This window comes from Ammodytes marinus (genome assembly GCF_949987685.1).
Source record: "Ammodytes marinus genome assembly, chromosome: 7".
Taxonomy (NCBI): Eukaryota; Metazoa; Chordata; class Actinopteri; order Uranoscopiformes; family Ammodytidae; genus Ammodytes; species Ammodytes marinus.
Window position 1 is genome coordinate 8,944,727 of NC_137211.1, and position 15,900 is coordinate 8,960,626.

The 15,900-nt window shown below is 41.7% G+C and overlaps 1 protein-coding gene across 3 annotated transcripts in view; it reads right to left on the minus strand.

Annotated features, from left to right (window-relative positions):
* The window catches only part of LOC307253387 (TOX high mobility group box family member 2-like), a 72,193-nt gene that overhangs the window by 26,611 nt on the left and 29,682 nt on the right, over positions 1 to 15,900 (minus strand). For 2 of the 3 annotated variants that reach the window (XM_080031411.1, XM_080031410.1), the window contains one exon: positions 6,734 to 6,793. The exons of the other annotated variant lie outside the window; for it this stretch is intronic. In XM_080031411.1, the coding sequence (XP_079887537.1) occupies positions 6,734 to 6,793 (60 nt within the window). The remainder of the gene's footprint in view (positions 1 to 6,733; positions 6,794 to 15,900) is intronic. 3 annotated transcript variants of the gene reach the window in all.

A 15,900-nucleotide genomic window follows, 5' to 3' on the forward strand; every position in this document is an offset into this window, starting at 1 on the left:
AAGGAGTGAGATGTGTGTGTGAGTGTGTGTGTGTGTGTTGCCGTTCTCAGACCCTCAATTTTCATTTCTCCATCCTTTGTCTTAAATGTCCACCTAACTTTTCTTGCAGGAACGGATGCAAGGATAGAAGAGACGGAAAGAGAACAACATTCAAGGGTGGTGGAGGGGGGGGGGGGGGTTGTTGCAGTTGTGGTGGTGGTGAGGGTATAATGGTGCACTGTGAGTCACTGTTAAGTAACGATGCCTTTTCACATCAGCATCGCCCACATTGGGTGTGCGGTGCCAGGGTGTACTGAGGTGTGTCTGCCTCAGAGAGAGAGAGAGAGAGAGAGAGAGAGAGAGAGAGAGAGAGAGAGAGAGAGAGAGAGAGAGAGAGAGAGAGAGAGAGAGAGAGAGGAGAGGGAGGGAGGGAGGGAGGGAGCAAACGGGTGAGGATAGCTGATTCTACAAGCCCAACAACACATGGATTCTTACTAATATCTAATTAACAAAACATCAACATGGCAACTGCCTGTAACAGAATTAGCCTTCTTTCTTTTTACAAGATTTTTTTTAATAGCTCTCTATTTTGGTTGTTGGTAAGCATTTTTTTTCTTCCACCTTTGGACAGAGCAAGGCAATTATTTCCCTTTCTTAAGTTAAGCTAACTGTCTGGCTCCGGCTAATCAAACTCTTGGGAAGGAAGCTAATAGGCACAGTTCCCAGCAAACATGAGCTATTCCTTTAAGTATTCTTTATTGTATCTAATTTTCAAATTAGCTCAAATGTATATGATCTGCTATCATTCAGGACTACAATATTTCTGAACTTATAATCGTGAGTTGGCTAAACGTCAGAGTGATTGTTCACAAATCTCCCCATATTAAAGGAACAGTTTTGTTTTATTGCTGAAAGTGCTTTACTATAATTTGAATGAACATCGCTGGAAAATGAAACCTCTATAACTTACAAGTTGTTAGCTGAACTTGATTTAAGTACAGTTAAGATGACTTGGTGAGTTTTGCATTAGAGCAACTAATGAACAAACTGATGGACACATTTGAAACCTTTTTTTTGCACTGTTAGATATTCAACATACTTTCTTGATCACAATATAATGCCAAATAAAGCTTCTTTGAACTGAGCTAAGCTGATTTAAGATAAGGTGTATAGGTGTGTTTTAAGTGTAGTTGATGTGTGTCAGGAGAAGGTCTAGTGTTTGTACGTGGGTGAAAAAACCCGGGGAAAGAAAGCTAGAGAATGAGAGGAAGAGGAGTCAGGAAACACACAAAAATAAACAGAGTTAAACAAAGAAGAGGAGAAAAAGAGAGATAGAGAAAGAGAGAGAGAGAGAGCCTGCAAATCAACAAGTGAGGTTTCTATTCTAATCTCAACCAAGTGTCCCTTGCAGCCGAAATCGATGGAAACACACGGCTCAGCAAGACACCTAAAAACCAAAAAAACACAGAGGCACAAACAGGCTGAAACTTGCTGCAGACCGGTGGCCCCGCAGCTTCCTCTCCTCTACAGGAACACACTGCAACCAGTACAACACCACAGAGGAAGAGACGCACAAAATCACTCTCCCTCTTCCCGCCACTTTTCTCTTTCATGCTTCATTCCTAGCCAGCAATTTTTTTTAGGCCTCTAATTTCCACCATAATCTATCGTATGCACATATATATACACACACACACACTGACATGCATGCACACGATGCAGGGACTGATTATAGGGCGAGGAGAAAGCCTGCCAAAACACACACAAAAATACACATGGTACAAGTCTGCATGATCACTTGAACACATCAGGCCTGATATGAATCCAAATGAAGAACGCTAATCATCCTTTGTCCAAAATTACATTATGTGTGGGTGTGGTTGCGGCCAGTCGTTTTGGTTTCGCTGCAATAATTCTCATGCTGCTATTAAAATGCTACAAAGTGATAGGCTGCGGTCAGCATTATTTGGCATGCGTGTGCATGAAAGTCTGATAATCAGACTGAATTACCATTTTTGCACCTTATTATTCAGTATGGACCAAGCCCCAACCTCAGCAATTTTTACCAGCATCCAATAAGGAAGTGACCACAACTGTAGTAACCCGGAAGTGCCACTGGGTGTGCTACCAAGACTACGCAATTTTTCTTTGACTCACTTGTTAGATAGGCCGTTTTCAAAGTCTTATTAAACCTATTTACAGCCTGTTCCACAAAACCATTTTAGTCTGTATGTTTAGGTCATATCTCCATGACAACACTGAGGGGGGTGAATTTTTTTGGACCACGCTAGTTTTTATTCTATCGGAGGTTATTTGGTCCCCAGTAGTGGCTGATGGGTCCGTCCCATCTACGTAATCTTTAGGCGAAAGCTGCAGTAATGGTTGCTAAAAGACTTGTTTCACATTTCATGCTGTTTCGATAGCTTTTATTTCTCTAAGTCTATTACGACAACACACAAAAATGATGTCCACAGCTCTGATTGGCTTGGTGGTTTTTATAATCAGCAGTCATTGGGCACACACCGGACGTTTCCAAATCGCTGAAAGAATCTGAGATATGGAAAGCGTTTCAACCAAACAGGATAACTGAGATGTTTAATAAACTTTAATCAACAAACCATCCCCCACTTCGTAGCTATGTGTGTGGGCAGACATAAACAGCGCTGATCAACAACATAACACGGCCACACTGTAGGTCTAAAACCTAAGCAAATGGACCAAATGGAAAACATCAATATCATCAAAATGTCTGGGAGCTCCATATGTGCAGCTCCAATGCATACTGTAACTTGTACAGAAAGCATACAGTATTCAAAGCCTTGAAAACATCTTGTTTGAATGGACAGATTGTGTCCAAGCATACAGTAAACGGCCCCTTTAAAGCTGTTTCTGATTAGCGGTTTTTCTCTTTTTAAAAGCCCAGAGATGTTATGTGTAATGCAATCTCCCGGCTGTGTCAAACTGCTACCTCAGTGCATACGCTGTGGAAGACCCCAGACATGCAAACAAAGGAGTCTCTGTTCTGGCTACATGCACCTTTTTCACAGGCACACATCATGTAAAGGCTAGGGTGGGCATCTCAATGCAGTGTTAAAAATTTCATTAAGGGTTCCCTTTTTTTCCCAATACTATTTGGCCATTGTGAAGGTAGTGGTGAAGGAATGTCTCTGAGTAATATCCTCATAATAAAAAGTCTTGCTGCAGTGCTTTTCATGCACAAAAAAACAGAAGAGAAATAGTAGAAAGGATGCTGCCTCGCATCTTAGCATGGTGTTTTCTTGTCTCAGAGATGGGGAATGCTTAAATCTTTAAAAAAAGATGTATATACTGTGTGTGTGTGTGTATATATATATATATATATATATATATATATATATAATTTTCAATGTATTCAGAATATTCATTTGGCAGTTATAGCCATTTCATTTTAAATTGATGCAGAAAATGATTCCATATTTGAACCTCTAATTGGTCTGGTTTAACTTGAAAAGCAAGCTGTAGGAGAGAAATCACATCACCGTTTATGCATACAATTAGGCATCAATTAAGAAATGATTGACTCTAGGGTTAGAAAATGCAGATATTCCTCGGCTGTGGTTGCTGTGAGGATATGGTACCATAGCTTATGCATGACATTGACCCGAATACTGTTCAAATCTACATAACTGATTAAGTCTATAGCCAAGTCCCAACCCCCAAAATGTACATTATAAAGTATATGAGAATGAGAATGTATTGATTTCTGCGCTAACAAGACTGAACGGAACATTTACGGGAAACACCAGGGTTGGGTGTTAGCATTGTCAAACTCAAGAGAAAGTTGTGCAAATTAGGATAAATGCTGAATACCTTTTTGACATTCGGGCTGCAGCGGAACATTAGTTAATTTCCCATAAAAGCTTGCCGTTAGTGCCCTGGCAAAGGTACATATCGTATCCTTCCTCTTCCTCTTCCAAATTTTCAAATAAAATTGGCGATATAAAATAAAAACGATGAAGTCTGTTTTCGGATGGTGCGGATCAGAACTGGTGTGTAGGCTAAGCTTCTGTTTGACGGCACTGACAGGGAATCAACTGCAGCTGACATGTTTTGAAAAGCCCAAATTGCCTTACCCGCTAAGAAGGTATTTGTTGACACAACAGTGCAAACCTGGAGAGGGTGTTGCTGATTGACACATGACCGCTGCGGCAGAGAAACTACAAAGCTGGACATTTATCCCAATTAGCACAAGCCCTTGTATGCAAGCAAAGTGACATAATCAGGGCAGAAATGTGGCTAACTACGGCGAACCTCAAAGTCTGAGATATGTGCTATAAGTAGACAATAAGCTGCTAAAGCTCCCACTCGACCCTTCATTATAGTCACTCAATCCCAACATCAAAGCAAAGAAAACCTTATGGACCACGGTGTGAATGTATGTGCGTGTGCCTTTATTGGCGTTTATGTGTGCTTATGTGCACATGCATGCATATGGTCTTGTTCATCAGTCTTTGCAAGGACCAATTAAAATGTTATACCCTGAGACTGAGCACATTTTTGGTAAGTGAGGACATTTTCGGCCAGTCTCCGCTTCTTCAAAGAGTTAATTTTGTTATAAGGTTTAGTTTAAGGGGTCAAAAGCTCTCTTTGATAGAACTCCAGTAAAAACTGTTTAAAGCAAGACGTGATTATCCAGAGGAACTACAAAATGTTATGAAGATGAAAATATACTTTCTGTTAACTAAGCGTGAGCATGACGTCATCCACGCGTGTCCTGCGCACGTCCTCAAAAATTAACGTGACGCATCCGTAGGTCCATTAACTATAAGTAACGCGTGTCATAGTCGACTATGTGAACAACTACGTTGACCATGTCTACACAAATGCGTGGTTGAACAGCAAGTATATCGTAGGCTTTAGTAGACAAACTATTACATTTTATTCAGCCCCTTTGAATTGGGGTACATTTCAGAGGCAGCTATCTCAAAATCTCAACACATAAAACCAATATGCATGACCATACTAGGTAGTCATTATGGCTATGTTTAGGAGTAAGGACAAGGAAAGGTATTATGCCAGTGTGGGCCCTAACTAATATAGAAGTATGAAGATATGTGTATTTGTGTGAGTGTGTGTGTGTGTGTGTTTGTTTGCGTGCGTGCATTCATGCGTGTGTGTGTGTGTGTGTATGTATCTGTGTGTGTGTGCTTACATGAGCTTATGACTTATGAATATTTTTGTGTCAGTGAATGTGTCACTTCCTATTACATTATGTGTTTGATTGTGTGAGTACCCCAGCGTCCTCAGCCTTCTGGCCTTGTCCCGTGACTCCCTGACAGTATTTGGCGAGGCGCTAATTGACGAGGAGCCTCCACCTCAATGTGTCTTGTCAGAACACGAAGGCCTCGCTGCTGGATCAACAAATGTTTGGAGCTCCAAAATCTGCCATATGTCCAGCCATGTGTTCCCACCTAGCAGCTGGGAGCACTCAGCGGCGCGCTTGTCTAACTCAGTGACTGTGTAAATGGGACTGTGCCCCTCTAGGCCGGGACCAGGCACTTTGACGAGCCAGGGATGGTGAAACATCAGTGCTGGTGTAGCTGTGAGAAACACTATCAGGGTTGATGTTTTAATCCCTCTAATGTATATGTCACATTAATGTGCTACGGATAAAATCATCTATTGAACGTCACATGGTAAAGCGATACTTTGGCTTATGAGGAATTAAATGTTTTTTTTCCTACTTAGCAAGAGAGGGTCAAAGTCATGGACACCTTTTTTAGAGAGATGGAGCATCTCTCTATTAAGGGTTTCAATGCGACTCATACCGATTTCATTGATTTCACTGATTTGTAAATATTTAAATCAGCTGATCTGACACAGCAAACCAACCGTTGCTGCCCATGTTATTTTCCAAGCCACTGCCAACTAGGAGACCCCATCACAGTTGGTGATGTTACCGACTGATCTGGTAATGCAGCTGAGATCCAGTTTGGTCACAACATGTAGGCCTACTGTGCATAAAAAGAGCAACGGTTTAAAGATTTTATCACTTAATCTGTGGATTTGTGAAATACTGTACATTAAAAAAACAAGATTAAGAGTTTACAGCCACTTTTGACGTTGTACTTAGGCACAGTGGTGTTTTAGCTAAATGCTTACGACAGATGGATGGATGGATGGATGGATGGATGGATGGATGGATTGATGGATGGATGGATGGATGGATGGATGGATGGATGGATGGATGGATGGATGGATAGATAGATAGATAGATAGATAGATAGATAGATAGATAGATAGATAGATAGATAGATAGATAGATAGATAGATAGATAGATAGATAGATAGATAGATAGATAGATAGATAGATAGATAGATAGATAGATAGATAGATAGATAGATAGATAGATAGATAGATAGATAGATAGATAGATAGATAGATAGATAGATAGATAGATAGATAGATAGATAGATACCAGAGTCAGCATGCAATCCATCCTTATATATCTAACCGGCTAGTAATTAACCGAGACAGCCTCAAAATCCTGAATGGATGCACACAACAGGGACTTATGTTTTCCACTCAAAAATGAGCTATTTTCCCAATTTCACATTTACAACCAATTGCCAGTCCTGGCAAACATGTACATTAAATGTTTTCCATCAACCCCTCTAGTTAAATGCTGACACCTGCAATTGTGAAGACAATTAATACAGCTTCTCTCTGTCTGTGTCAGATGGACAAAATAGGACAAAATGTGGGATTTCTTACCTGGTTTGGGGACCGAAACTCTTGGTTATTGTCATTCATGTACATGTTGTCACCATCAAACTGTGGACAGAAACAGAAAGGAGAAATAAACATGGTTTGCAAGAGGAGGTGCAAAAATAGAAAAAAAAACCAAGAAAAAACTGGGTGTCGGGGAAGAGGTGCAAAGAGGGAAAGCTCTTTACGGGTGGCCTGAAGTGTGAGACTAATGACTTTGTCACTTTGGTTAAACCTCGTGGTGGCATGGCAGCGTGGGTAATTACTGTTCGTCAGCGGCCTGGTAATTAGGCTACATGAGCACAGTGACGAGAGATGGGCTTTTCCCTGTGGGCTCTGCTGTGTGTATGAGACAGAGAGAATGAGTGTGAATGAATCTGTGAGTGCGTACGGACGGGAAAATGTGTGTGTTACTTTCTTTGAGGCTGTGGATCCAGTGTGTGTGTGTGTGTGTGTTCAGTACACTGAGGGCATGCTGTGTCTTCAGGATTGAGTTAATCAGGCATTGAAAGGGCCTTGCTGCAGGTGCCAAAACAGTGTTTGACCTGGGGTTAAACATCAGACGACCCTTGACTCCTAAAGGTGCTGGGAAACAACACCGGGGTCACCAGTTGAGCACTACATGCAACATGTTAGCTCTGATGTCTGGTGTGTTGCTAAGCTAAAGGCCTGAAGAAACCCCCACTGATATGAGCTTTGAGTGGACTACAATGTAGGAAAACACAACACAAATTCTGTTTTTAGCTCAAGAGAGAATGAGATTCTGGCCTTCCAAACTGCTCAGTAAGTGAACCGGTAGTGTCAAGGTGACTGAGAAATGGCTACAATGTTAAGAAGAGCTATATTGTGGAATGCCCTTGGATTCAAAAGGCATTAAGCTTTGTCATACCCCACTTGCAGCAAATGGAACAAACCTGGACTCGACTGGATAATAAGACACACACACACACACACACACACACACACACACACACACACACACACACACACACACACACACACACACACACACACACACACACACACACACACACACAGAAAGACAACGTGTCTAAAAAAGAAAAACCTTCCTTTTGTTTGTTGTCTGAGGTCATTCCTTGTGATATCAATGCACAGAAGACTCAGGAACAGACAGCAGAGACAACATGATCAAACTAGACAGCATTCCATGTCAAATTCCTCAGATGTGAAGATACAAAGAGAGGGCCCTTTTTCATTTAGGGTGGTCTGCTTGGTGCCTACAGAGAAAGGGGCCGAAGGCTTGAAAGATAAACACACGCTGGATAAGAGTGAACACAAATGGATCACAAGCTATATACCTGCTCAAAACAATGCCCAACAAGGTACACTAATGGACGGAAATGGGTAGAAGTCCTTGGGGTGAAATCTAATATCCACGTCGGTAGACAGGGAACAGTCGAAGTAGCTAAATGAGCGTGTGAGTGGTGAGAAAGAGAAATTACTTTACATTATTGCAGGAGAAAGGCCGGGGGAATGAGCGGCTGCCTCGGGGCAATGGTTGGTTAACGAAGCATATCATAGAAGCCCTTGTGAGGATTCACTTGGTTATCCTAATGATTACGTTTACATTAAACCACATAAGCAAACAGCGAGCGGAGACGTGCACTCGCATTAAATCCTCGTTCACACCTCACATGATTAATCCAAAAAGCCCAACACAAGCAGCCGACACTGCATGTTTATTTCAAGGGAAAGTGAGGGGCTGGCTAATTGTTCAACGCTACATGCTGGAGATACAGACGCAAATTCAGTTTAATGAAGCGTGGCGGCGTTTGTCATCTGACAGAGAGAAACTATTACAGCTTACTGCGAGGGGCGACCCGACGTCGACCTCTGTGACATATCTGCAATAAACTCCACACATGAAAGCCTCTTGTCCTCACCTGACTGAGCAATTTCATTCCACTGAAATCCACTTTGACATCACCAATGACGTAAAAGCCATTTTTAGAGCTTCTTTGGGAGAAAAACGCAACCAGATCTCACATTTTAGATTATTTTGTAATTTTTTTATTTTGGTGGAAAAGCCTTATCACAGTTTTTTTTGGCTTTTTTATTGGGCTCTTAAGGAAGCAATGACTGCAGACATTGCTCATTTTCACCACTTCACATCACTAAACACAATATTCTCCAAAAAGGCCAAAGACTACTATAGCCTAGAAAAGGTCAGCCATTTTGTGCTTCAACATGGCTGCCCATATATTGCAATGTAAAGCAGTTTCCCCCTCCTGCACCTCTCTCGATAGCTCTACTTCACACTGCCTCGCTCTCCCACTTAAAATGCCAATTTATCCTCGGCTCAATGCTATCAGCTCTGCCATTACTCCACATTTGCCGCAGAAATCATCTTCTCCTTCTCTGTTGTTCCCTCTCTCTTCATTTTCTCCCTCTTACCCTTTCCTCTTACTCTCTCCATCTTTTTCTCCTTCCACTCCCCCTTATCTTTCACCTCTTTTCTCTTGTGCCTCCTTCTCTGCTCTATTCCCATGTTCTCATCGTCTCCACATTTCTGTCCCTCTACTTCTCCCTCCCTACCCTCTATTCCCTCTTTTCCCCTCTATTTTCTTCAGTGGGCCCTGGCATCGCTTGCTCATCGGCAGTCTAATTGGGCATTCTGCCTGAGACAAGGGCCTCATTAAGCAGTAATTACACACATGTTGTTTTCGGCAAACATCTCTATTTGGATTGCTTTGCATAGTAATTGTTCAGCAGGGACCACTGCTCGCGATGCTTCCCTCTCCGTGACACACGTGGTGTCGGTAGAGAGAGAGGAATAAAACCATGGAGAAAGAGGGAGGGGCAGAGAGAGAGAGAGAGGGATAAAACCATGGAGAAAGAGGAAGGGGCAGAGAGAGAGAGGGGGGTAAAACCATGGAGAAAGAGGGAGGGGCAGAGAGAGAGAGAGAGAGAGAGAGAGAGAGAGAGAGAGAGAGAGAGAGAGGGATAAGGGGGGGTGTTGAGAGTAGAGAAAAATAATAATAATAGGTTGTGGAAGGGAGACAAATTGAGAAATAAGGAATGCACAGATGAGAGAGAAGGAGGACGAGAGGAACAGAGAGGCAGAAAAGAGACAGACTAACAGGATGAAGGTGATGCTGAGGCAGTGAATGGAGAGAGACAATGAATAAATGACAAAGAGAGAGAGAGGTAGACAGATTCAGTGTGAGAAGAAGATGGGGTGGAGGGATAGAGAGAGAGAATGAAAAATACGTAGGGAAACAGTAAATGAGGAAGAAAAGTGAGGAAGTGAAAAGACGGTGAAATAGAGAGAGAGAGAGAGAGATAGAGAGATAGAGAGAGAGTCAGTCCGAGAACTAGGTCATGCCTCGCAATCATCGACAAAAGCTAAGAGTCTCAAAAATAATGAAGCCACAAGGTGGAAGTGACTCTAACTAGCATATCCAGGGAAAACATGTAATATTTACACAGCGCTAATGGTGTAATACAATGCTGGGATCTTTTTCATCTTGGAGTGCACCGGTAACAAACTTGATGGCAGAGTCAGAGGAGAAAAATTACAGACACTACTGAAGATTGTTTTTGATTGATGGACAATTCATATAAGCTCCTCATTAGGTCATCTAGGCAACATCTGTTTGTGAAGGGGGTGGGGCAGGGGAGCAACTGCCTATGTGTAATGCCATGACTGTCCGGTCATTAGAGGGGAGAAAAATGTCCTCATAATGATGAAAATGATGAATAGGGCTATGAAGGGGAAACATTATTTTGATTCATTATATATAAGTATAAATATAGACATAATGTATCTTCTAATATGCATACAACTTAATTACAATCAAATGTACTGTAAGTAAAAGTTCCAAGGTCCATTTGGTGCTATTTTCTTCTCCTTTATACTACATTGAAAAGGATAATATTGACCTTTTTCTCCACTGGATTCATTTAAGAGTAGAAGCTGTACTGGTTTCATTCTTTTTTTTCTTCTTCTTATAGAGCAAAAACATTTGATCAGCTTGTCAAGTATGATGCGTTGTGATGGCTTAAATTATCCAAAGGCACTGTATATAAAGTTGGATGAAGTCTGATGAAGTAATATTTACATTGATAGGCTGCAAAATTTAAGGGTGTATTCACACATGCCGTGTTTAGTTCGGTTGAAACGAACTCAGGTGCACTTCCACCTTTGGTGCGCATCTTTCAGACATGTGTGAATACAGCAATCGCACTCGGGGGCGGACCAAACAAACGATCCGAGACCAAGCTGAAGAGGTGGTCTCGATGCGGTTCCATACGCACTCTGCTGCAGTTCGTTTGTGGTGTGAATTTGTCCGGACTCGATCCGACCCAATTGCAGGAAGCACTGTGCCTTTTCTTTTTTAATAAATCACCGTCAGCTTCACATTATGGGAAAGTGTTGCCGTTGTTGGGAAGATTAGTTGTGGTTTGACCGGGAGCCCGAGCAAATATATTACATTTGATAGACAGGACGTGTAAACATGCTGATGTGTTCAGCGATCAGATGAAGGAGAGGGGAGCGTCTCCCGCACAGTGCCAACAGGTTCACGCTGCGCATTGTATGAAGTGCGTGTTTTTATTTTGCTTCCCATGTTACGGGACCGTCAATACTATCCCCGTGTCAGTTTGGAGCAGAGCTGCGCCGAACTCACACAAAGCTGACACACGGCTATATCAGCTGTGTGTCAGCATGAGCCTATTTCCTCGCGAGCCGTGCGTCCAGCAGCAAAAATACAGTACATATTATGTTTCACATCGTAGGCTACAAGCCACATCATTGACACAGGCCTACATATTATAACCATATGAAACAACAATAATTTTATGTTTTTTTATTTTATTTATAGGCTAGATGTAGGCCTATTTATTTATTATTTTTAACCCTATATCGTATCAGTTATATATTTCGCAGTTTTCACTTCGTGCTTCCTGCTTCTCTCCACCCCAGAATGTCTGTCCAATGAATGAATGACCTCAGATCACGTGTGGTTTTGCTTCGTAATGCTGGTTCACTTGCAAAAGGGGCAATATGAAAGTGGACCACACCAAAAGAAAAAAATCTAAACTCTATTTGGTCTGGACCAAAGCAAGTGAACTAGCGGACCTTCCTAGTGTGAATACACCCTAAATGCTGATTATAAGTTATACATTGATGTAAAAAAAATCCAATTATACAGTATAAATAATACACAAAGGATGAAAAGTTAATTGTCTTAAATCTTCGACCAGAGGGCTTTACTACCATTTCACAAACTATATCATATATGATATGACAGAGAAAAGAAGAATACATGTAAGGAAATCATTTCACTTTTAACCCCAAAGTATAAGGAGCAACATATGTAAAAGTGAAACAACAAAAACAAAAAATATATGGTATCTCACCACAGAACAACCTCTTCAAACTTTAAGAACTTTGCAATTTATACAAAGGAATCTATAAGCAGAATTTGTAATACTTGTGATTTTAAAAGCCTTTGCCAGTAAGCCAAGCCTCTAAAAATAATTCTCTCACCGAGCGGAATTAATAAGCCCAGAACAGTACACAGCCATTCTGTGAAGAACGGGGTGTGGTGTTGGTGTGTTTGAGTGTGTGTGTGTGTGTGTGTGTGGCAGGAGGGGGGGGGAACTCATGCAATATGTATGCCTGTTCGAGCACCCTTCTTCCTCATCTTCCCCCTCTTCTCTTTTTCTTTTTACATCTCTCTCTCTCTCTCTCTCGCTCCCCACCGTCCCCTGTTCAATTAAGCTGTAGGAGAGACCTAACAAACCTCAACCTGAGAAAATGTGCCACTGAATTTTGATGTAGCCCAACTTGTCACTGCTGAGTCAAAGCCAGCCAAGACAGACTGACTTGTGTGCAGACAAACATGTACACACACACACACACACACACACACACACACACACACACACACACACACACACACACACACACACACACACACACACACACACACACACACACACACACACACACACACACACCTAAAAACAGAGTAAGAATAGAAGGCAAAGAAGTCGAGAGGCAGAAAGTGGAAACAGTGGAAAGAAAGAATAGAAAGAAATGTAATAGATTGGAGGAGGTAAGAGTAAGAGTGAGAGACTATAGTAACAATTCTGGTGTTGCACCACACCCCAAGCAAACAATGAACACGGGCAAACAATGAACATGGCACACACACACACACACACACACACACACACACACATATACACAAATACACTATGCACAAAGCCCATAAAAAGCGCAGCCTGTGGCCATGGCGACACATGCTCTGTTGTCGTTAGATAAGGGAAACAGGGCCTCTTCCTGGGTGTGAGTTTGATCCTACAGAAACCACACACACACACACACACACACACACACACACACACACACACACACACACACACACACACACACACACACACACACACACACACACACACACACACACACAAACACATGCTACATGCTCACACTAAAAGAACAGCAGCACTGGGGTCACATCCACCAACGGCCAGCTCTTTAAGTATCCACAACTTTATCAGCCATGCAGGTTCATTTCCCTATGCAAAACCCAGGCTGTGTTTACCTGGACGCACTGTGCTCCTGCCGTCTTTTGTGGTCTGTTGACCTCAAAGACAACATGATCAGATATGGACAAGATACACGGAGCAGCTCCACGTATCTCACAGGGATATGGATAGAATTATGTTTGGAATTTGCTGGCATTGTGCCATCCTAAAGAGTATTTTGTTTAAGAAATAGGAACATGCAGCACAGCATGTCCTTCAAAGGGCTATTTGAAACGGCTATTTGCATTGCCTCTCCAGATGATCCTGTTAAAGAAATATTTAGTTTTATTGTCAGTGATAGTGCAATCCATCAGCTCATGTCTACTGAGCACCAGCTCTGTTTGTTATGATTATGTCTGAAGAATTCCACAGAGAAACAATGCACACAAACGCACAGCGTTTTGAAGAAGAAAAAACAGCCTTTTTCACAAAAGACATAATACAGGTCCCAACCGCTTCCGGCTCCACCTATACCTTGTGATGTGTAAAAATAAAAAGGCAGGCTGAAGCTCTCCACATTCATCCACTTTCTGTTGCACTGGAGCAACCACAAAAGAGAGAACCAACAGTCAACAGCATGAGATGGGAGGTGAGATTGAGGGGAAAGAGGCAGTGTATGTTTGTGTGTAGGTGCATATGTGTGTGTGTGTGTGTGTGTGTGTGTGTGTGTGTGTGTGTGTGTGTGTGTGTGTGTGTGTGTGTGTGTGTGTGTGTGTGTGTGTGTGTGTGTGTGTGTGTGTGTGTGTGTAGGAGGCCAGGTGGGGTGGTTCTAAAAAAGGTTTTGTTTCCACTGTTAACTCGGGTTCACTTTGAGTTAACGGGTTCACAACAGGATAACAATCTAAACGGTGATGGTGATGCATGATAACTTAGAAGCAATCACAGTTCAACAATACAAATGTTGACTTGTCTTGCATAATGCTAAATCATTTCTCAAGCAATAATTTCTACCAATGGAATGATTTTTTTCTCCAAATGCAGGCATTCAAAGCAAAACTGAGTGTGTGAAATGGAAGCTTACAATAAGTAATTTATCTGTGGTTGCAATTGGCTGCAACAAAAAACTCAGGCTGCACGTTTGCAAACCTGCCAAGTGTGTGATTGTTTCACATCAAAACTATTTGTAACAGATGGAAAGAATCTGTACTGTTTCAGTGCTTTTGACGAGGCACATGTATTTCATTTATAAGTTTTCTCAGTTAATTAGTCTAAACCTTTCTTAAGTTATTTGCCATTCAATTTAAAAGGTTCAAATTTAAGTTGGGTTTTTGGTCTTTTTCAGCTGCCCACCAGACAAAGCTGTTATCATAGGTTGAAGTTCAACAGTCGATTTCATTAATATTGTGTCTTTCAAAGAGGTACCAGTGTGTCAACCTACAGCTTCATTGGGCACCATCCCTATAATCAGTCTATCTGTGCAGGAACTAGAGCAGCTTGCAAAAGAGGTCATAAACATGGAGTGTGCCACGTGCAAGTCTATAGGGGCTATAACAGAAGACAAAAAAAATATGTCAGACCAAAATGCCACCCACAGAACCTCTCTCATCCTGCCACAGTGGCCTTCAATGTTCTTTCTGCTCATCAGTGCTGGGAAACACCTTCTTAGCACCAAGCATAGTAGCATCACGTGCAATTAGCAGCTATAGCCCCAGCAGGTACAGTAGCGCTACGGGGGCTACTATGAGCAAAGTAGTTATTCCACAAGTCGACCTGACACTCACACACATTGTATGGTCTGGGGGTGAGAACGTGTGAGTGGGTGTATATTTGCACGTGAGTCCATACAGTAAGTGCATGTCTGTGTCAGTGAGGTTTGTCTGGCAGCACGAGAGGATGCAGAGCACAAGCCACTTTTAACTGACTGGTGTAAACAGTGATGAGAGAAGATAAAGGGCAGAGTGAATGTCACATTACCCCAGCCCTTTGCCTCTGCTCACCACAGCATCAGATAACTGCAGCAAGGGAGGAAAAAAACTCTGGTTTCCTCTAGCATATAATTGGTTATCTTATTGCAATCTGCTGCTCTCTTGCTTCTGCACAGAATAAAGTATGAAAGAGCAAAGGGAGAAGAGGGAAAAAAGACTGACTGTTCTGGCAGTGACTAAAAATAAATAATTTTGAGCTTTGGGAAACACATCAATCTATTTCTATGGAGTTGTTCTTTGTTGAGAGACACACAACAGGTTTGGGCTTTGCATTGGTTTGGGTCAGCTGAATGCACAAACGCAAACTTAGAGCTATAAAAGGTGGGAGGGAAGTCTTGTAATTGTTGAATGACTGCTACCGTTAATCATGATACCGTTTGTTCAATTTCACAGCAAATAATTATAGCACTAGTAATACATGCCATGTGTTAACAGTTGTTTACAGTTTTTACTTAACAGGAAAGTAGTCTGCATTATTAACTAACAATATCAGACCGTCTAATAGATTATCAGTGTAGTTTTTTCAAAGTATATACAATTCACAGAAAGTAAAATTCGAAACATATTGTTCTGACAGCAGGCTGTCTCAGGAAGGATCTAGCTATTATATTTTGGGAACTATTTGTATCTTTGCTGTAGAATAATTCTCTCTTGCATTAATGTATTCATTATTATATTTCTAAGTTCTTG